The sequence below is a fragment of the Syzygium oleosum genome, unplaced genomic scaffold, assembly GCF_021117445.2.
Source record: "Syzygium oleosum isolate NSW1041296 unplaced genomic scaffold, Sole_v2.1 Sole_v2.10, whole genome shotgun sequence".
Taxonomy (NCBI): domain Eukaryota; kingdom Viridiplantae; phylum Streptophyta; class Magnoliopsida; order Myrtales; family Myrtaceae; genus Syzygium; species Syzygium oleosum.
In genome coordinates, this window is record NW_026607494.1 from 2,180,384 (window position 1) to 2,201,416 (window position 21,033).

The 21,033-nt window shown below is 40.3% G+C and overlaps 2 protein-coding genes and 1 pseudogene across 2 annotated transcripts; 1 reads left to right on the plus strand and 2 right to left on the minus strand.

Annotated features, from left to right (window-relative positions):
- Window positions 1–954: 954 nt before the first annotated feature.
- On the plus strand, window positions 955–2,351 carry LOC130139079 (extensin-1-like). The gene is made up of 2 exons (XM_056315310.1): window positions 955–2,007; window positions 2,337–2,351. Exons 1-2 carry the CDS (start codon window positions 955–957, stop codon window positions 2,349–2,351), a joined length of 1,068 nt encoding a protein of 355 aa, XP_056171285.1.
- A 5,905-nt stretch (window positions 2,352–8,256) lies between these two features.
- Window positions 8,257–10,542, minus strand: LOC115678562 (MATH domain and coiled-coil domain-containing protein At3g58410-like). The gene is made up of 3 exons (XM_030601960.2): window positions 10,416–10,542; window positions 10,126–10,283; window positions 8,257–9,187 (listed from the first exon to the last, which is right to left on the minus strand). Exons 1-3 carry the CDS (start codon window positions 10,433–10,435, stop codon window positions 8,319–8,321), a joined length of 1,047 nt encoding a protein of 348 aa, XP_030457820.2. The 5' UTR covers window positions 10,436–10,542; the 3' UTR covers window positions 8,257–8,318.
- A 3,387-nt stretch (window positions 10,543–13,929) lies between these two features.
- Window positions 13,930–21,033, minus strand: part of LOC115678551 (ubiquitin C-terminal hydrolase 12-like) — a 47,729-nt pseudogene continuing 40,625 nt past the window's right edge.

Sequence of the window (21,033 nt, forward strand, 5' to 3'; positions counted from 1 at the left end):
TAGATATTAAGAGTGCACATGATAACCATTATATTTCTTTATTTTTCTATTTTTCTTTTCACGGAAACAGGTTTAGAACAAAAATCCGTTTGGTAATGCAATGTCATTATTCTATTTTTGGAACAAATTTTTAGTCTAGAAATAAATTTGGAACGAAAATGAGAAGTAAGAATTTTCTACTTTTCTGTTTTTGGAACAAAAAGAGAAATAGAAACTCTTCTCATCGCTCGCCTTTGCCTCCCGCCACATGCCGCCGCCACCCCCCGCCTGCCGCCCGTCGATGAATGAAAAAGAGCGCGGGAAGGAGAAATATTGTATCGTTATCAAATAAATTTTTGTTCCGAGAAGAGAAATCAAGGCGTTATTAAACGCGTATTTCTATTCATAAACTCGTGTAGGGAATAGAAAAAATCTATTTCTTGCCAGAAATTTATTCCAGAAACAGAATGGTTATCATTTACGCACTAAATTTCGATATTGTTTTGAAAGAATAAATTTCTTACGTTGTTGGTAACTTAGGCTGCAAATGATAACCATTCTTTTTCTCTATTTCTGTTCTAGAAATATGTTTGGAACAGAAATCCGTTTGGTAATGCAATTTCATTTTCTATTTCTTGAATAAATTTTTGTTTCAGAAATAGGTTTGGAAGAAAAATCAGAAGTTAAAATTTTCTATTTTCTATTTCTGGAACAGAAATAAGAAATTAAATTTTTTCTCATCGCTCACTCTTTCTACTAATCGGTCACCCACCTGCTGCCCATCCCCGTCCACTTGCCGGTCGCCGCCTCCCGCCATTCATTGTCTCCCGCCGCCGCCCGTCGCCCGTCGTCCATCGACCACCGTCTTCCGCTGCTAGCTGCTCTCCTCCTGCCACCGCCGCCTGCCTCCCACCCCCATCTTCCGCTGCTGGCCACCCTCCTCCTGCCGCCGCCTGCCTCCCCTAACCGGCCGTCATGGACCGCCGCCCACTGTCCACCAGCCATCGTCTCCCACTGCCGGCCGGCCGTCCTCCTCCCGTCACCGCCCGCCTCTCGCCATTCGCCGTCTCCCGCCGCCGGCCACTGTGGGCTGCGACCCGCCGTCTACCGGCTACCTTCTCCCGCTGTCGGCCGCCTTCCTCCTACCACCGCTCGCCTCCTAACGTCGACCACTGTCTCCTGCCGTCGGTCACCCTCCTCTTGCTAGCCGCCTCTAGCCATCGCTTGCCTCCCACCGCCGGCTGCCATGGGCCACCGCCAGTCGTCCACCGGTTATCGTTTCCCGCTGCCGGCTGCCCTCCTCCTGTCGCTGCCCGCCTCCAATTGCCACCCGCCTTCCACCGCTGGCCACCGTCTCTCGTTGCCAGCCGCCGGCCTCCCACCGCCGGCCACCGTGGGCCGGCACCCGCCGTCCACCGAACACCGTCTCTCACCATCGACTGCCCGCCTCCCGCTCTTGCCCACCTCCTCCCGCTGGCCACCGTCTCCCGTCGCCGGCCGCCCTCCTCCCGCTGCCGCCCGTCTCCCACCGCCGACAGCCGTGGGTTGCCGCTCGTCGTTTACCGGCCACCTTCTCCCGCCGTCGGCCGCCCTCTTCTTGTCGCCGCCCGCCCCTCGCCATTCGACATCTCCCGCCGCCGACTACTGTCCATCGGCCGCCATCCATCGGCCACCGTCCCTTGCTGCCGGCTGCCCTCCTGTCGTTGCCGCCCGCCATTCGCTGTCTCCCACCGCCGGCTGCCGTCCACCGGCCACCGTCTCCCGCCACCGGTCGCCCTCTTCCTGCCTCCCACCGCCGGCCGCTGTGGGCCGCTGCCTACAGTCCACCAGCCACCGCTCCCGTCGTCGGCCGCCTTCCTCCCGCCGCCACCCGTCTCCCCCCCGCTGGCCACCGTCTCCCACTGCCGGCCGCCGTCCTCTCGCCGCTGTCCTTCTCCCGTCACCGGCTGCCATCTTTCGCATTGGCTGCATCCTCGTCCGCCGCCGCCGCCTCCCCCCGCCGCTCGCCTCTCGCTGCCACCGTCTACCGTCCGCCATCCTCCGCCGCCATCCACCTGCCATCTACTTGCCGGCCACTCGAGAGAAAAAAATTTTGTGCCGTTATCAAACAAAATTTTGTTTCGAAAACAGAAATTTTGCGTCGTTATCAAACGCGTTATTGTGCTCAGAAACTCATCTATGAACAGAAATATAAAAATCAATTTTTGATCAGAAATTGATTTCTGAAACAGAATGAGATTCATTCGCAGCCTTACTAACTTGTAAATAATCTTACATTGGTAAATTAATAATTTTTCTGTAAGCAACTCATTGCACCTGTAAGTTTTTGTTTTCAACGGTTATTTTCTATATGTTAGAAGTATCAAGGGTAAAGTGGTCTTTAGAACTCTTAGGGTTTATTGGGTTACCATTGTATAAATATGTTATTTTGCTGAATAATAAATCAACTTTTCCTCTCTAACATGGTATCAGAGCAACAAAAATTCTAAACCCTAAACAACCGCTTACCACCGTCTACCCCCAGTTGCCGCTGTGAACCATCCACCGTCGACCACCAACCAACCCCCTTCAATCAACCCTCTTCTCACTGGAATCTTTAGATCTCCTGTTGCCCAGGCCCGGCGAGCCTTGCCGGGGCGTCATCTAGGCCGGCGAGCCTTGCCAGGGCGTCGCCTGACGTCACCTAGGCCCGGCAAGGCCAGATCTAGAGTTAGCAAGACCCAGCGACCCATGTAGAGACGTCACCCAATGTCACCGAGGCCAGCAAGTCCAAATCCAGTGCTGTCCATCGTCGTGGAATCTTGTAGAGAGGTCGTCCAGCATCAGTGAGGCATCGTCCATTGTCAGTGAGCCAGATTCAGCACCCATGTCTCTCGGTTAGGATCCACAGGTTTGATTTTTTTGGCGGCTTGATGGTTACTGAGCTTCACAGCAGGAATTTTGAGGCGTTATTTGTTGATTAGGCTTGGTAATGATGTAGGTAGCGCTTTATTCGAGATATGGATGTGTTTGTGGAATGTTTCTGAATTTTTCGGAACTTATGCGATGCTGATTAGGTGAATTTTGGAGATTTTGGAGTTAATTATTTGGGGCTCTTGTGGATTATTAAATTGTTAAGGATGGATGATCCGAGTAAAATTGATGGTAGTTCTGGAAAGAGTGATACCGTGACGACTGAGGTAATTTCCTCTTCATCTTCTCGAATTACTGACAAGAAGCTTGAGGGTATTACCAATTTTCAACAATGGAAAAAGATTGTTAAGTTTGTTTTGACGGGTAGAAATCAGCATATGCACTTGACTGAAACTAAACCTACTAATGATGCAAATTGGGATGTTATTGATGCACGTCTTATGGGTCAGCTTTTGAACTCCATGGAGAGCAATATTGTAGACTTGGTAACTCATATTGATACAGTCAAGGACTTGTGGGAGTACTTAGATGTATTGTATTCTGGCCAGAACAATATTTCTAGGATATATGAACTATCACAGGAATTTCACCGATCTGAGAGCAAAGGGCGTTCTATTGATCAATACTTTGCTGATTTTAATAGAATGTATGAAGAATTGAATGCTCTCCTTCCTATTTCTTCTAATGCTGAACAAATGCGACTCCAAAGAGAACAGTTGGCTGTAATGAATTTTCTAGGAGGTCTTGCTCCAGCCTATGATACTGTTAGGTCTCAGATTCTTGGAGGAGAGACTATTGCGTCACTTAGGGATACATATGCTCGAGTTCTTCGAGCATCCCATGGTTCTTCTTAGAGCACCACAACTGTGGTTGATAATTCAGCTCTTGTTTCTCAATATCGAACTGGTGGAGGTAGGGGTGACGAAGGAAATCGTGGAGGGTATAATGGTCGTGGTGGCCGTGGTGGTCGAAGTACAGGAATAGGAAGAGGCCAAGGACAAAGGCAGCTTTATGGATCGTCCCAAACTACTGCTGAGAGCTCAGGGACTATTCGAACTTGTCATTATTGTGGAAAACCTGGCCATATTCAGAAATTTTGCTACAAGTTACATGGTAGACCGAGACACAGCAACAACAGTTTGCAAATGCTGCATCTGGCACTGACTCTTTGTCCCTACCACAGCCTTCACAAGGCAATGTAGTGGTTATGTCTGATGAGGAATTTGCACGGTACAACCAGTCTCAGATTTCACTACCTACTTCGTCTTCCACTTGCTACTCTAGTCCGCACGTGTAATGCTACCGCATGCGTTTCAGCTAGTTCTCACCCTTGGGTCATTGATTCAGGGGCATCTGATCACATGTCAGGTCTTTCAGATATATTTTCCTCTCTTACTCCATCATCGTCCACCGTTACTTTAGCTAATGGTTCATCTACACATGTTAAGGGAGTTGGCACAGTTCATCCAACTCCTTCATTGCCTTTGACCTCAGTGCTTTATCTTCCACAATTTCCTTTTAATCTCATGTCAGTCAGTAAGTTAACTAAAACCTTTCAGTGTTCAGTAACATTCTATCCTGATTCTTGTATCTTCCAGGATCTGGCTACGAAGAGGACAATTGGTAAAGGACGTGAGGAAGGGGGACTGTATGTGCTCGAAGACTCAACTTCCTTTGCATGTTCTGGTGTTACTTCTCTACATAAGATCCATTGTCGTCTTGGTCATCCTTCTCTACACAGTCTTCAGAGATTGAATTCCAGTTTTAAATCTATTTCTAGTTTAGAGTGTGAGTCATGCCAACTTGGCAAATTACATCGTGTTAGTTATCCGTCTCGAGTCATTAAACGAACAGAGTCTCCATTTTTGTTAGTTCATTCAGATGTTTGGGGTCCATGTCATGTGACTTCCAAGTTGGGTTTTAGATATTTCGTTACTTTTGTTGATGACTATTCCAGAGTTACTTGGTTATATCTAATGAAAAATCATTCTGAGTTGTTTTCTATATTTCGCGCATTTATATCTGAAATCTTTACTCAGTCTGGTGTGCATGTTAAAGTGTTGCGTTCTGATAACGCTAAGGAGTACTTTTCTGCACCTTTTTCTGATTTTATGACACAGCATGGTATGATTCATGAATCTTCATGTCCTGATACACCACAGCAGAATGGTGTTGCTGAGAGAAAGAATAGACATTTGTTGGAAGTTACTAGATCTATGTTATTTGAGATGAAAGTCTCTAAAGTCTTTTGGTCTGATGCTGTTTTGACTGCATGCTATCTCATTAATCGCATGCCTTCCTCTGTTCTACGAGGTGGTATTCCATTTTCTACTTTGTTTCCAAATTAGCCACTATTTGCCTTACCAACTCGTGTATTTGGTTGTGTCTGTTTTGTTCATGATCATCGACCTGGAGTATCCAAACTTGATCCCAAGGCTATCAAGTGTATGTTTCTTGGTTACTTCCGTACTCAAAAGGGTTATCATTGTTATTCTCCCTTACTGAACAGATACTTCATAAGTGCTGATGTCTCATTCTTCGAATCCACTCCATATCATGATGTTCCAATTTCTGTGTCTGAGTTGGATGAAGAATTACATGTGACTACAATTCGGTCAACTACTCCAGCTATTTCACCTGCGTCTACACAGGAACCACCTCCTCTATAGGTTTATACTCGGTGTCCTCGGGTTCATACTCCCCCCCTTCCTCTTGTCACGACTGCGTCATCTTCCGTGCCAGATCCACCATTAGTCGATTCTCCTCATGTGTCAGATCTTGATCTTCCAATAGCTCATCGCAAAGGTACACGTGCCTGTACACAACATTCTATCGCAAATTTTATTTCATACTCTTCTGTGTCTCCTTCTTTTCGATCATTTTTATCTACTGTTGACCAATATCCTATTCCCAAGTCTGTATCTGAGGCATTACAAATTTCTGGGTGGAGGACAGCAATGGAAGAAGAGTTAAAAGCTCTACAGGTAAATCAAACTTGGGACTTGGTACCTCTTCCTTCAGGCAAAACTGCTATTGGTTGTAGATGGGTGTATGCTGTCAAAGTTAATCCCGATGGTTCTCTTGCTCGCTTAAAAGCGAGACTTGTTGCGAAAGGGTATGCTCAGATGTATGGGATTGACTATCTGGATACTTTCTCTCCTGTTGCCAAGCTTACTTCTGTTCGTATTTTGATATCTCTTGCTGCCACCTATCATTGGCCTTTATTTTAGCTTGATGTTAAGAATGCCTTTTTGCACGGTACTCTACATGAAGAAGTTTATATGGAGCAACCTCCAGCGTTTGTTGCTCAGGGGGAGTCTGGAGGAATGGTTTGCAAATTAAAAAGATCTTTGTATGGTTTGAAGCAGTCTCCTCGGGCATGATTTGGAAGATTTTCTGAAGCTGTACTTTCTTTTGGACTGTCTAGATGTGACAATGATCACTCTTTCTTTTATAGACAGTCAAGGAAAGGCAAATTATTCTTGATTGTCTATGTGGATGATATTATTATCACGGGAGATGATTTAGTTGGTATAGATGAACTAAAGATCTATCATCAGAAACAGTTTCAGACTAAGGACCTAGGAAAATTGAAGTATTTCTTAGGAATTGAGGTGGCACAGTCACAGAAGGGTATTGTTCTGTCACAACGAAAATATGTCTTGGATTTACTCATTGAGACAGGCATGTTAGGATCCAAGCCTCTTGATTCACCCATGGAACAAGGAGTTAAACTGGTTGCCGAAGGAGGAGAGCTATTCGATAATCCTGAGAGATAGAAGATTGGTAGGCAAACTAAATTATCTCACAGTTACTCGACCAGACATTGACTTTCCAATTAGTGTGGTCAGCCAATTTCTGTCTTCTCCTCGTACTTCTCACTGGGATGCAGTAATTCGAATTTTAAGGTACTTGAAGAAGACTCCAGGGAAAGGCATTATTTATCAAAATCATGGTCATAGTAGAGTTGAAGGATTTTCTGATGCTGATTGGGCATGGTCTCCAGATGATAGGAGATCTACTACTGGCTACTGTACATTGGTTGGAGGAAATCTAGTGTCATGGAAGAGTAAGAAACAGAGTGTTGTTGCCCGCTCTAGTGCTGAATCAGAGTATAGAGCCATGGCACAAGCAACATGTGAATTAGTGTGGATTCAGCAGCTGTTGACTGAGTTAGGCTTGAAAGTTTCAATTCCTATGTCTCTATGGTGTGATAATAAGGCTGCAGTACATATAGCATCTAACCCGGTGTTTCATGAGAGAACAAAACACATTGAAGTTGATTGTCATTTTATTCGAGAGAAGCTGCAAAGTGGAATGATTCTTCCTAGTCATGTTAGAACTGGTGAACAACTTGCAGACATTTTTACTAAATCTTTGGGTAGCGGGAGGATAGAATATATTTGTAACAAGCTGGGCATGATTAATATCTATGCTCCAGCTTGAGGGGGAGTGTTAGAAGTATCAAGGGCAAAGTGATCTTTAGAACTCTTAGGGTTTATTGGGTTACCATTGTATAAATACGTTATTTTGCTGAATAATAAATCAACTTTTCCTCTCTAACACTATATAAGCAGATAAGTTCAATGTTACTTGAACTTTGTACCTCTTCAACTCTATTTATAACTTACTAACTTATAAGCGGACCTATAGTAGTGAGATCTTAATTTCACCGGTAAATTACTATTCTCACCGCTAAACTTTTGTTTTGAGCGGTAAGTTTATAAGAAATTGATAAATTTTTATTTCATGTGATGTTCGTGGGTTGTTAACATTGTTAGTAAATAACCATCTACGCATCTGTCAAATAGGTTGCCTGTCACACAATTTGACTACTAAGATTTAAAATTTACTAACAACGTTACAGAATTGCCATCCCCGAAAGTTGTTCCCTTTTTGCCCCAACGGAACATTGTTCTCTGAATCAAAGTGATAACAGTGAATTGCATCATAAGGACACCGAGTAAAATGATTGTGGTAGAAGAGTGTGTGTTAATGTCCAAAATCATCCTCTTGAAATCTTTCTGCAGTACATGTACATGGATCAGAAAAACATTCTGTCTCAACTTCAAAGTGACAGAAATACTACTTCAATCACAATGAAGCCGCAGGTTATCATTTGCGGACAATTAATCGGACCAACGCGAAGGATCGATAGGCTTACACGCAAGAATGGTTCTACCTTCAAATCTCTGACGAAATAACAGAAAGAAAAACACAATGTAAAATTCGAAGTGTATAAGAGCACAGCAGATGTGGTAACTCCGTACAAAATAATCAGTAGGTGACAGTATCACAAAGCCATGGGATTTCACCACTCGAAAGCACTTACTAGCAAGAGAATTCACACAAAAACAGTTGTACTCACATATGAGATCCGTTTGAACAGTGTCCTCATAGCCAGTTCTGACCCAAGCCAAAAGTTTTCAACCGAATAGCGTCTTCAGATTTGACCAAGCAATGGTTGATCTAGACATTCTTTCCTCGGCTATTCTCTTCTTCTCCTCGGCCTCGTCTACTTTTTTCTCTTGATCCTTGTACCCAGATTTCGCTTCTTCCGACTCGACCATCAAAATCTCCCAGTCCGAAATGAGCTTTTCTCTTCTGGACTTCACTTCCTCAAGTTTTTTGTTGAGCTCTTCCTCCTCTTCAGTTAGGTCACCAAACAACTCCTTATACAAGATGTGACTCTCATGATTCTTCTTCAACCTGCAAAACATTTGATCCTTCAGATACTTCTGCAACTCTAATTCGACATTGTCCCGCTCGAAGGTCAAAAAGTTCGACGTGAACTCATCGAAGTTGGCCCAAAAGGCCTTGACTGACTTTTGCTGGTCCTGTGATAACCCGCTTTTGGCTATGCTTAACGTCGACACTGCTTCAGCCAATTTGTCCTTTACATTTAGGTTGAAGATATCGGAAAGGCACTCCTTCAGAGACAGCTTAGCCTTCTCTACTTCTTCCAAGGTTGGAGCCTCAGAAGTCAAAAGGACACATTTTTGATTGCTCACGTTTGACCCTCCCCTGGCAGGAGAACTCTGAGCTGCGTGAATGATTTCCTCAAGATTTGAGAAATACGTGTTGAATGTATCTGTTAGTGTTGCCTGAGGAATCTTTGCGGGAGGTTCAGCCAACCGAGTATTTTCAGCTGTGTTTTGGGGGGCCAAAATCTCAGCTACAACCATCAAAGTGTCGTTCACTAAATACCCATTACGGCTGTCACGGACTTCGCTCAATGGAATAAAGGATGTGAAGCCACAGACACTCTCTCTTGCAGTGAAATTATGTTCTTTTCCTGCATTGTGTTCAGATGGTACTTCAGTAAAAAGGGGTAACAGGTTAAAGACACCTTATTTCACTGCATTAGGTTCAACGAATGAAAAGACTACTATGCTTGGGATCAGAAACATGGCACACCAGAACCACAAGAACATAGTGATAGCATGTTTGGAGAAAGCATTGCAACAAGGCCTAAACATGCTCTCCCAGTTTGCTTCATCAGAAACTTGGTCTAATTAGCTGAAATGAAAAAAATCCAAACTACACAAACAATTCTATGTTCATTTGACATGGTACCTAAAATCCTGCAATTTGTCCCACAAACAGTAATGACATGGGGAATCTCCACTTCTTCCAATACTTCTAAATTGTCCAGATGTTCACGCATTCCATCTAAACTTTTGAAGCCGAGTATTCATATCGTCACCTCAGATGCTTTGGAGTGCATAAAAGTGCACGTGTGTTTGGAATTGGCACAAAACATAGAAGAATTCCTAAAGTCATACTTAGTACAACAAGAGAAGTCAAATAATCCTTCAGTATTCTTTCTGAAAGAGACTTATTGATAGAATTGACAAAAGATCCGCATAGCTGACCCAACTAGGGTCTTTGCCAATGTACACCACATATAAAATGGAATATTTCACACAAGATGAATGATGGTGGATGTATTTCACATCAATCACAATTGTGTAAGATATTAGCATAAGCAAGATTTCTCTCATTACGAATCAAATTTGCCATTGCCCCAAATTTATGAGTGCAGACTTTATTAATACGAATACCATCAATTGCGAGGATATATGTGTGCCTAAATTCTATCAAGACATGAAAGAGGCCTTCAGTAGCAAATATGAAATAAGGTTTCTCATTCCCTTAAAGTACCATATCTCAAAATTAGATTCCAACAGCAGACAGAAAAACCAGACAAAATCTGAGTCGCAATCGGCATACCCTTAATCCTAGAATTGCCATAATTGTTCTGATCGACCAGAATCAACTTGAAATGGGCATTTCTGCTCCACCCGGATGGTAGCCTCTCGGAATCGGCGACGTCCAAGTATATGGACAAATGCTCTGTATTGTTCCCCTTGGGGAAGATGAGTATTCGCCTGCTCACATCAACCGTACCATACAAGAGAACGGATAGTTTTTAGGAAATTCAACAAGTAAAGGAAACAAAAAGACAAGAACATGCCGCGGTTTGATCATTACGCTTGCCAAAAATTGAATTCAATGATTACCAGGCATTGTCGCTGAGCATGAACACTTCGGAATAGTACTTCTTTTGAGTCAAGCTAGTGAAGTTGGAAATCTTCCATGTGTATTTTCACAAATTGAAACTTTGCTCTTCCGTCGCTTGCTTCCCCATTATCCAATCAGTCGAAACAAAAAAGACTCATTCATCAGTCTTTACAATGAAGAACACACAATGGTTCCCAAAAATTCAAATGAAAAAATTGCAAACATCATCATTCTTTAAAATCAAAACCAAACAAACACACGCCCCATTGTTTTGGGTCACGAAAGGAACACAAAAAGAGCCTGATTTTGAACATTAAAGAATCCTTTGGCCAACACGTACAATTGTCACCGTGCTAAAGAATAATTTGGCCTACAATGGTCACTGGGGCCAACAGTTATGATGCCACAAGCGTTCTCAACCTCCACATCATTATAAAGTAGTCCCTTAAATGGAAGGTCCTGTCAGATCCTGACTTCTTCTTAGTTGTATATTTTTATAGGCTTCTCATGCGTGTGACGGTGCTGCAAATTGGGAAATAAGTCACGATGCACCACATGGAAAGACAAGCAACTGACAAGAATTTAAACCAAGCATAAAATGGCTTAAACAGCAATATCACCTTGTCCACACAGAATTTCTAAAGCACTTGCGTTAAGTACAGAGAAAAGCCATATTCACCACAACTCCGTTATGGCTTTTCTTATATGCCCACACAATCAATAAAACACTCTTACATCCGCTACACTCATTTTGAGCATGTGTCGGTGTTTGACTACCAATTTTATTAGAATCACTTAACCTTTAAGTAGCATTCAATGGTCATGTAAAACAAAGAACAAACTCCTCTACTTTCTCCATCCCACTTGTGTTTGTGGTTAAGATCTCCATGATTTCTCCATCCTACATTGTGACATTCGGCCTGCTGCCTATATTAATCTTATACTCCATGGTCCATATACAACTTTTTTGGACTTAATTGAACGAAAATCCTTGTGTTCCAACGTTTCCCACTACAATGTGAGCTTTACATTCACTCCTGGTTGATTTTCAGCTTTCGTCTACAAACATCATCTGCAAAATGCATATGCCAAGGGTATCATCTTGAATATTCCCAATTAGCTTGAAAGCAAAAGGATAAGGACTTAAGGCTGAAAACTTGGGTTAATCCTAGGCTATACGAGAAACCTTGATTTCTCTTCGATGTATCCTCAATAAACTCACAACTTTGTTATGCATGACCTTTTATAATGTCTATGAAAAATGTGTACTCCTTTCTTCTCCAGAATCCTCCAAAATACTTTTCTAGTAACCTGTCAAATGTGCTCATAATTTATGAAGACAATGCATATATCCCTTTCCCAATTCGTATGCTTTTCAACCAGGAATTAGCCTTCGCAAAATATTAAGTAGTATCATGGAAAGTTAAGTGAATTTATGGATGATGGTATGGCTCTTTCCTTCGCGTGACAGGTCCATTAACAACATTCTCACAATCTCCTTGTAGCCATGAACTAGTCCCTATGAGTTCTGGCTTAGTGAGACTGCTTTGAATGATATTTCTTAATCCTGAGGTTATTGTGTTATTATTAATAAATTACTTTTTCTGCATGTTATATGGCCAAAACAAAATACAGCAAAGAGCACAGTAAGGAAAGAGGAGCTCAACTGCATGCTGAAGACTAAGAAACACCTGTCCGGACACCAAATCCACAAGCAAAGAAGAAACTCACAAACACTCAGTGATAGTAGTAAACACACGCGAGTTACTTCCTGCTTTGACGTCGTAAGTTTGACGATAAATCAATTACTCTGGTGAAGACTTACTTTTACTACCTTAAAACTGGAACTATTACAGTAAGTTATTAGGAAAATAACACCACAAGTGCCATAACTTTTATACGGCGTTCACTTGAGTGTTATAACTTTTTTTTCGATCACTTGAGTGCCATAACTTATATACAGCGCTCACTTGAGTGTCATAATTTTTTTTTAATCACTTAAGTGCCATATAACTTTTTAATTGATCACTTCAGTGCCATAACTTTTTAAAAACATTCACCACAAGTGCTATGCCACGTCGGATTTCCGGCACTTGGGTAAACATTTTTAAAAATTTTGACACTAAAGTGATCAATTGAAGGTTATGGCACTCAAATGAATGTTTTCAAAAGTTATGGCATTGAAGTGGTCGAAAAAAAAGTTATGACACTCAAGTGAGTGCTGTATAAAAGTTATGGCACTTGTGGTGTCCTTATCATGTAAGTTATTAATATAACTTAGTCCTTACAATGCTAAGATTTGGCTTTGAGTTACGAAAATTTATACAAAGTCTCATAGTTAACTATTATTTTGACGTCGTAAGTCGGATAATAAGCTAATTACTCTGGAGAAAATTTACTATTACTACCTTAAACGGAGCTATTTTGGAAAATTTTAAGTTTAGTGAGGACTTGCTATTCACACGGCTAATATTTAGTTTTGAGTAGTAAATTTATGAAAGCTTCACAAGTTATTTTTACACTGATGTTGTAAGTCGGATGGTAAATTCTCACTTTGGTGGTAACTTAACTACCTTGGAAGCGCGATTATGTTCGTGAGTTATTAATTTCAGTGGTAACTTACTATTGGCACCGCTAAGATTTAGTAAATATGAAAGTTACTAACTTTAGTGGTAAAAATTTAACACCCATGGCAAATTTCTAAACAACTTGATAACTCATCACGAATTAGTAACTTACTTGTGGAATTAGTGACTTACCAATACATGCTCGCTTTTGGGGAAGCAATGTATCAACAAAGTGAGGAAATTAACAATGGCAAATTGCTTAAGAGCTTGATTATCTTCTATCGACTTAGAATTTAGACATTGGTAATTTACTTACTTGATCAATAACTTACCCAAAAAGAGAACCTACACTAGTATGGTTAGTTACTAATTTGAATAGTACTTTACTACAACGGTAAGAAATTCTACTTCCAATGATTTATTTTAGATGTTTGATAATACTATTGAAGTTGGCATTGGTAAATTCCTCAAATTGTTTTTTATTTAATACACTAAAACAAGGTTAATTTCGTAAGTAGCTTATGTCATTGATAGATACCAAGTTCGACATTTTTTTAATATAGCAAATTCCTTACGTTAGTGGCAACTTACCAACTAGTAAATGATCTTATATTGGTAAGTTAATATTTAATTGTAAGTTTTTAATTACACCGACAAGTTTTCGTTTTCTATGGTAAATTTCTATAAAAAAAAAAAAAGATAAGTTCCATTCTACTTGAAGTTTGTACATTCTTACTCTCTTTGTGACTTATACTACCTTATAAGCGGATCTATAGTAGTAATATCATAGTTTCACTGATAAGTTCCTAATTTCACCGATAAATTTTTGTTTTGACATAAATTTCTAGAAAAAATGATAACTTATCATTTCATGTGATGTTTGTAAGTTGCTACATTGTTGGTATATTATCATCAACACATCTGTCGAACAGGATGCCAGTTACAAAATTTTACTAACAAGATCTCAAAATTTAAAATAACATTACAGATTTAACATCACCCAACATTGTTCCCTTTTTGCCCAAACGGAACATTCTTCTCTGAAGTAAAGTAATATCGGCGAATTGCATCATAAGGAGTGTTAACGCAGTACATGGATAAAGGAACATCCTCGATCTCAACTTCAAAGTGAAAAAGAAATACTTCAATCACAATGGAGACATAGGTTATCATTTGCAGACAGTTAAGCGGACCAACACGAATCATCAAAAGGTTTATAAGCGGGAATTATTCAATTTTCAAACTCTGATGAAAGGTACTGCTCCAATCCAAGGTCATTATCATGAAGTAGTCCCTTAAATGGAAGGTCCCGTTAAACACTCAGCTCTTCTTAGTTGCGCGTTTTAACAGGCTTCTCATGAGTGTGACGGTTCTGCAAGTCCGGAAATAAATCATGATGCACAACATGGAAAGACAAGCACCCAGGAGAATTTTAACCAGGCATAAATTGGCTTACACAGCAATATCACCTTATCCACAGAGAATTTTTAAAGGAAACATGTTAAGTACAGAAATTCACCTGATTCACCACATAAGACCTCTTGGGAGCATCGGAGTGCTCCAATCCAAGGTACTGTTCCCCATAAACATCACTCCTCTGTTGAGACATCCGATTCAGTTCGTGACAACATGACTTATCTATTATTGGTCATGGGTGTTGTGTGCGTGTTGGGGTTGGGAAGGGAAGGGGCGGGGGGGTGGGGTTGGGGGGGTGGTGCCCGTGTGGGTGGGTGGGTGTGTGTGAGAGAGAGAGAGAGAGAGATGCACCTGAAAACGTTTTGATAAAATTTCAGAATCCTCGAGATACTCTGGGTGACCCAATGAAAGAAATGCAAACTTCCACTGTTTAAGCATTTTCACATTTTTGTTTCAGCGTTTGGTAAGCATAAACACTATATACTGTATAGGAACCTCTACCACAATAATGGTGGTAAAGAAGGCATAGAGACAAGATGTAGACCATGGAGAATGCATCATCTGGAACTTGCAGTTTTTTTTGTATGCGCATTTTCACTCCAGCTAATGTTTCACCCTCATGGATGACCAGCAAAAACGGTTCCCCAAAGTTCTGCACTCGCTGATCAAAGCACACATTAAGAAGGGGAAAGAAAACGAAGACACCTGCTTAACATTCTTACCAAATGAGGAGAGAAAATAAAGGGAAGTGAACTTAAACTTGACCAAAAAAAAAATTGTAGAACAAATTAATCTTCGATACCAGCTGATTTTGAGTAGTTTCTTTCGTGAAGTGGTAAACACGAATCAAGTGATCATGCGGCCCAAGGTCCTTCTCTTCTTCAGCAATCTGAGCAAAAAAGAATTTTAAATTTCAATACAACAATTAATACCACATGAAACAAAATTTGACTACAATTAAAATAAAAGATAAAGAAGAAGACCCAAAGAAAAGCAACAAGGATGCTATCTTAAAAAGAGAGAGAAAGATGGTCAGAAGTGCAACCACAAAACCCACCATAGCTAAAGAAAACAAGAGCTCAGAGCAAATAGTTCAGCCAATAGGCTATTGGGCGGTACCCTGTAACATGCTTTCTCAAGATGTCATTACAGTTTGAAGTCCAAACCTACTTTCCTAATCTACTTGTTATTTGTTCTGCCAATGAAACCTACTGGAAGAGCACACATTTTACGATTGTTTAGGACCCGCTGAATCTAGAAACAATCGTTTCCATCAGGTCGGAATTTCTGAGTTTACTTATGCAAAGCACTCATCAGCTGTCATATGCTTCTTCAAAGTCACGAAACCATGGATTACCGAAAATTCACTTATCAAGAAATTTTTGTTTTTTAGATCAGCTCTTGATACGAGAATTTTAGGCTACATTCTGGATAATTACTTTACACAAGGGCTGGTACACAATTGAAATGACAAGAAGAAATATTGGTGAAAATATAATCTTCCTTATTAATAAGGCCATTCTCTTTGAATGGCGTACATTTCCTTGGTCAAGTACCACTAGAAGCGAAGGAAGAAAAATGTTCTCTGTCACAGATCTTCCATTCTATGAGGTATTCACATTATCAATTAATAAGGCTTAAACGTTTTTGAATTGATAAAAACTTTGCCAGCCCAAAAAGGATGCAAGAAGCAAACCAACAACTTTACATTCCTCAAGCAATTCAACCAAAATTAAGATGATGAAAAGACTGGAAGGAGCAAAAGAGAGTCCTATAGCATGCTCACCTCCTCAGTGCGCAATGTCCAGTACTGGTCATTTATATTCTCAATTTTCTCGCTGAAAGGAAAGATCTGCACAGATATTTGGCATGTCAAGTGAATGGCTTACATAGAATTCGACATCTAAAACATTATCACAGTCAAACCATGGTTTGACATATAAACATTTAAAATACGATGGTTTAAGTGACAATGGAGAATGAAAACTGAATACATGAAAATAACTAAAGCATCCACTTATAATACAAATACCTTATAGATCTTATGATAGAAGACTTCAAGAAGTCTAAGTTCTGCATCTGGACGAGACAAATCTACCTGTTCAATAAGGGATTCCCATTGAGTAAATTCAGAAAGAAATTTGCTCACAGAGAGAGAGAGAGAGAGAGAGAGAGAGAGAGAGAGAGAGAGAGAGAGAGAGAGAGAGAGAGAGAGAGAGATGTGAAACAAATATAAGCAAGGCAGAGACGAGAGATCAAACAACTACTAATCTATGCGTGTAAAAATTTTAAGTGTTACTTTCCGCTGCAGTGTAATACTTCAAAAGACGAACTGCAGTACTTCAAAAGATGAACAACCCTTTCACTGAACTTGAAGTAACGACTTCTAAGCCCTTATAGAAGTAAAGATTGAAATTCTATTTTTCTCATGGTGAAAGTTTGAAAAGGTCTCAGTTGTGAACTTTCATGGACAAGAGAACAGTAAATTCCCCTCTAGCAGAAGATGGCTTAAATGGTACAGGAAATTAGTTTAAAACAGCAAAATGTAACGCAGAACTGTCAACTCGTATACTGACATGAACCACTCCCTACATAATACAATAAACTAGCTATCGTTGGTACTTGTTTGTCAAGGTCAAGATCTCCATCGAAAATAGCAAAAAAGAAATAGAGTGAGATTAACCAGAATATGCATATCTCCCTGTGAATTCTCCATTATTATCCTAAAGAAAGGATTACTGGCATACGGCAATGTCAATCAATAACTTGCCTTTGTCTTAAGTGCATTAATAACATCACCAACTGTGCTCTGCTTTGGCAGTCTAACATGATGAATTACAACCTGAAATGCATCCAAAAAATAAATAAAGAGGCAAAAGTCAGAAATTAATGTACATAAGCTGCCTGAAAGAGAGACAGAGAACTCAAATGCACCTCATCCTTTGAGGCATGATGAAACGCAACTTTCAAGTTCTTTAGACCTTGCAACTCTGGGAGAGGGATGTCCAGTACTTCGTAGTACAATATATCAGAGGTCTATCATAGAGAGAAATATCAGCCAGTCCCTCTAGATGAATTATCAAAGGTCTAAAAGATCAACGGCTCATATAATTATGCAAACTCTACCTGGTTATAATGGACTAGCATATCCGAAAGACGCTCTACTCCTCGAAACTTGATTGGTTGAGGCTTGGGTTGTTGAGAGTAGCAATTGTGAGATGTAAGCCTAATTTTTGATGGATCATCTAGCCCAACTTGTTGAGCCACTCTTTCCACCACGTCATCATAATCATGTAGTTTGGACCTTAAAGGCATAAGCAGAATTAATGAATAGTGAACGCCTTGCAAAGGCCTGAAAAAAAAACAAAAGAAGAAAAAAGAAGAAAGAAACAACAAGAAGGTGTAAGCACTACTCACAGTTCTAGAACAAAATTGTCCTCCTTTGGTATTTCCAATGATCGAAAATGAACAATCTACAGAACAATAATTCATAGATAGTTTAGATTGACAGAAACACAAGAAAACATAGACATCAAAATCCAAGCATAGAGGACTAAAGCTATTTGTAATGTTTTTTTTTTGGTAAGGAAGCTATTTGTAATGTTTATACTTGATATATAGAACAAAGCAGTTCTCCCAAATGCAAGATTTATAACATTGATGAATGTACCTGCATGAAAAACACCCGTACACTACTAAAAAAAGTACAAACTGAGTGCATAAGAAGTCAACGAGAGCACTGTCCTTTGCAGCTTTCTTCAAAGCATCTCAGGGAAAGAGCCCTTTGGGGTAAATGCAATGAACTTTAATCATTAATGAAATGCAAAGAAACATGAAAGAAAATGAAGACACATTTTTATCTCTGCCCAAAAGAGCAGAGATGTACAACATCAACAGTTAAACTTTATCCCTCTAATGTGGGTCAGATATATGAATCTTTTCATGCCATCGTGCTATATTCTGCATAAAGTCTTCTCTGAGTACTCTATAACTTTCCTTGTCATCTCCTTCCACATCATTTTGGATTGCCCCTTCTAATCTGGACTTAATCTGATAATCACATCTTCTCACAGGAGCACTTAAACGCATGGTTCAATGTCAGAATTCTTCAGAAGAGTTACTCAACGTCCTTGGTTGAGGTTGCACCCACTTTTCGCCAAATAGATTCGTTTAGACTATGGCTTTTCCTAATTGCCCACAGAATCAACGAAGCATTCTCACATCCATTACACTCATTTTGAGCATGTGTTGGTGTTTGACTACCAACTTTACTAGAAATTTCATTTAAGCTTAAGTGGCATTCAATGGTCGCGTAAAACAACAAACACATTCCTCTACTTTCTCCATCCCACTTGTATTTTTTGGGTAAGATCTCCATGATTTCTCCATCCTGCATTGTGACATTTGGCGTGCTGCCTTTATTAAACTTATACTCCGTAGTCCATATACCACTTTTTTGGACTGACTTAAATGAAATTCCTCAGATTCCAATATTTCCCACCACAAAGTGACCTTTGTACTCACTCCTGGTTGATTTTCTGCTTTTATCTACAAACATCATCTGCAAAATGCATATGCCAAGGATATCATCTTGAATATTCCCAATTAGCTTGAAAGTAAAAGCATAAGAACTTAAAGCTGAAAACTTGGATTGATCCTAGGTTATAGGAAAAACCTCGATTTCTCTTCGATGCATCCTTACTAAACTCCAACATTGTCATGCATGTCCTTTTTATAGTTGTATATAAACAACATGTGCGCCCTTCACCTCTAGAATTCTCCATAGAATTTCCCTTGTAACCTGTCATAATTCCTCCAGCTTTATGAAAATGATACATATATGCCTTTGCCTATCCTTGTGCCATTCCACCAGGGGTTAGCCTTCGCAAGATATCAAGTAGTATCATCTAATTTTCAATGGATTCATGTATGATGGGATAGCTCTTTCCTTCATGTCGACAGATCCATTAACAAAATTAATACGTTCCTTGTAGCAATGAACTAGTCACTGTGAGTTGTGGCATAGTGAGAATGCTTTAAACGATGTTTCTTAAGCCAGAGGCTATCGTGTTTATCTTAATAAACTAGTTTCTGCATGTCATATGGCCAAAACAAAGTCCGTCAAAGAGCGTGGGAAAGAAAGAGGAGCTCAACTGCATGCTGAAGACTAGAAACACACTTGCAGACACCAGATTCACAAGTAAAGTAGAAGCTCACAAAAACTCAGTGACAGTAACAATCAAATGAGGGCTGGTGGTACCTGGCGGTCATGCACATATTCCAAGTAAGAAGGAACACCTGGATAACGAAATTCATCTTCATTGTCTATTCGAGCTTTTTGAAAGCAAATGATGTCCCCATCTTCAATCTGAGAAGAGAAATAGAGTACACATTCTAAGAAAATGTGCGAAAAGTGAGCTTGAACGAGATGCCAGAAGCCAATATATACCTGACTTGTTCGAAATGATGTATTCTTGTCAAGATGCTCACACATGACCCAAGGCTCAAACTGTATCTCCTGAGGATAACACCAACATGAAATGAGGGCCTTAAATTTACTTTGCCAAGGATTGTGACGGACCTTAGATAGTTGACACCATGGCGACTTTTATCTTTTACCACAAAAACTAGATTTCAAAAGTGGAGAGTAGAAGCTGCTTGTTATAAATTTTGAGTAAACAGTTCATAAATTTGACTTCCCTCCAAATATTAACCAACTTGAATGAAATTTAACTATTTTAGTCCTCAAGGAACTATATTCAAATGCAGGCTTCCTCTTTTTCCAAGGGAAGGGAACAAACAAACCTCAAATAATTCTAATTCTTCATCTGGATTGAAGCCCGCCATCTCATTTAATCTCGGCAAAATTTCAATTGGTCTACCATAACTCTTTGCAAAGAGCCTACCTACATATCTGGTATCATGGCAGTAATTCTCATGTCAGATGACAAAGAAGGGTGCAAAGGAAACAGGAAAATTTTATATATGAAAAAGCAAACTACCGCAATCCCCCTTTCTCAGGGTCGTAAAGTTTGAAGAATAGTAAGATATCTTCATTTGATTTTTTGGGCGGTGAAACAGGAACTTGATCCTGCAATATTATGCACTGTCATTAAGACCACAGCAAAAGCTACAACGATATGGTACCTTTAAAAGCCAGCTGAGAGTGGCACGCCAAACACAAATAATGCATGGCCAAAGACTATAAATCGTTACCAGCCCAAGCTCAACTTTCAAGAACAGCTTTAATTCTGCATTGTACGCCTTGTTCGATATCTCCCTTAACTGTCCAACCTATGTAAAGGTTATCAAATATACATGAGAAGCAATTACTCAATCTACATACTCCAGTTCGTCCTCATTCTTATGATGAGCCTAAGCCTATTAAACAAAAATCAAAGACAACAGCAGTTTTCCTTACACCACCATCACTAACGGCCCAATCAATCTGTTGTCAAGAAAGTAAAATATCTACTGAAGACTTTGAGTGCATGACATGACCTGCCTACCTAGCATCCCAATTTCCACACAAACAAGGTAAAGGCCATGGAGTAATATTTGATACTGTCTCCACCTCACGTCCATGAGGAATAAGTTTATATGGTAGATAGTAGTTATTGTAAAAGAGAGTTTA

Coding starts and splice junctions, on each gene's coding strand:
- LOC130139079 (XM_056315310.1), top strand. CDS start 955: ATGGACCGCCGCCCACTGTCCACCAGCCATCGTCTCCCACTGCCGGCC.
- LOC115678562 (XM_030601960.2), bottom strand. CDS start 10,435: ATGCTCAGCGACAATGCCTG. Junction 10,284..10,415: donor ATGCTCAGCGACAATGCCTG/GTAATCATTGAA, acceptor TGATGTGAGCAG/GCGAATACTCATCTTCCCCA. Junction 9,188..10,125: donor TGGCAATTCTAGGATTAAGG/GTATGCCGATTG, acceptor AACACAATGCAG/GAAAAGAACATAATTTCACT.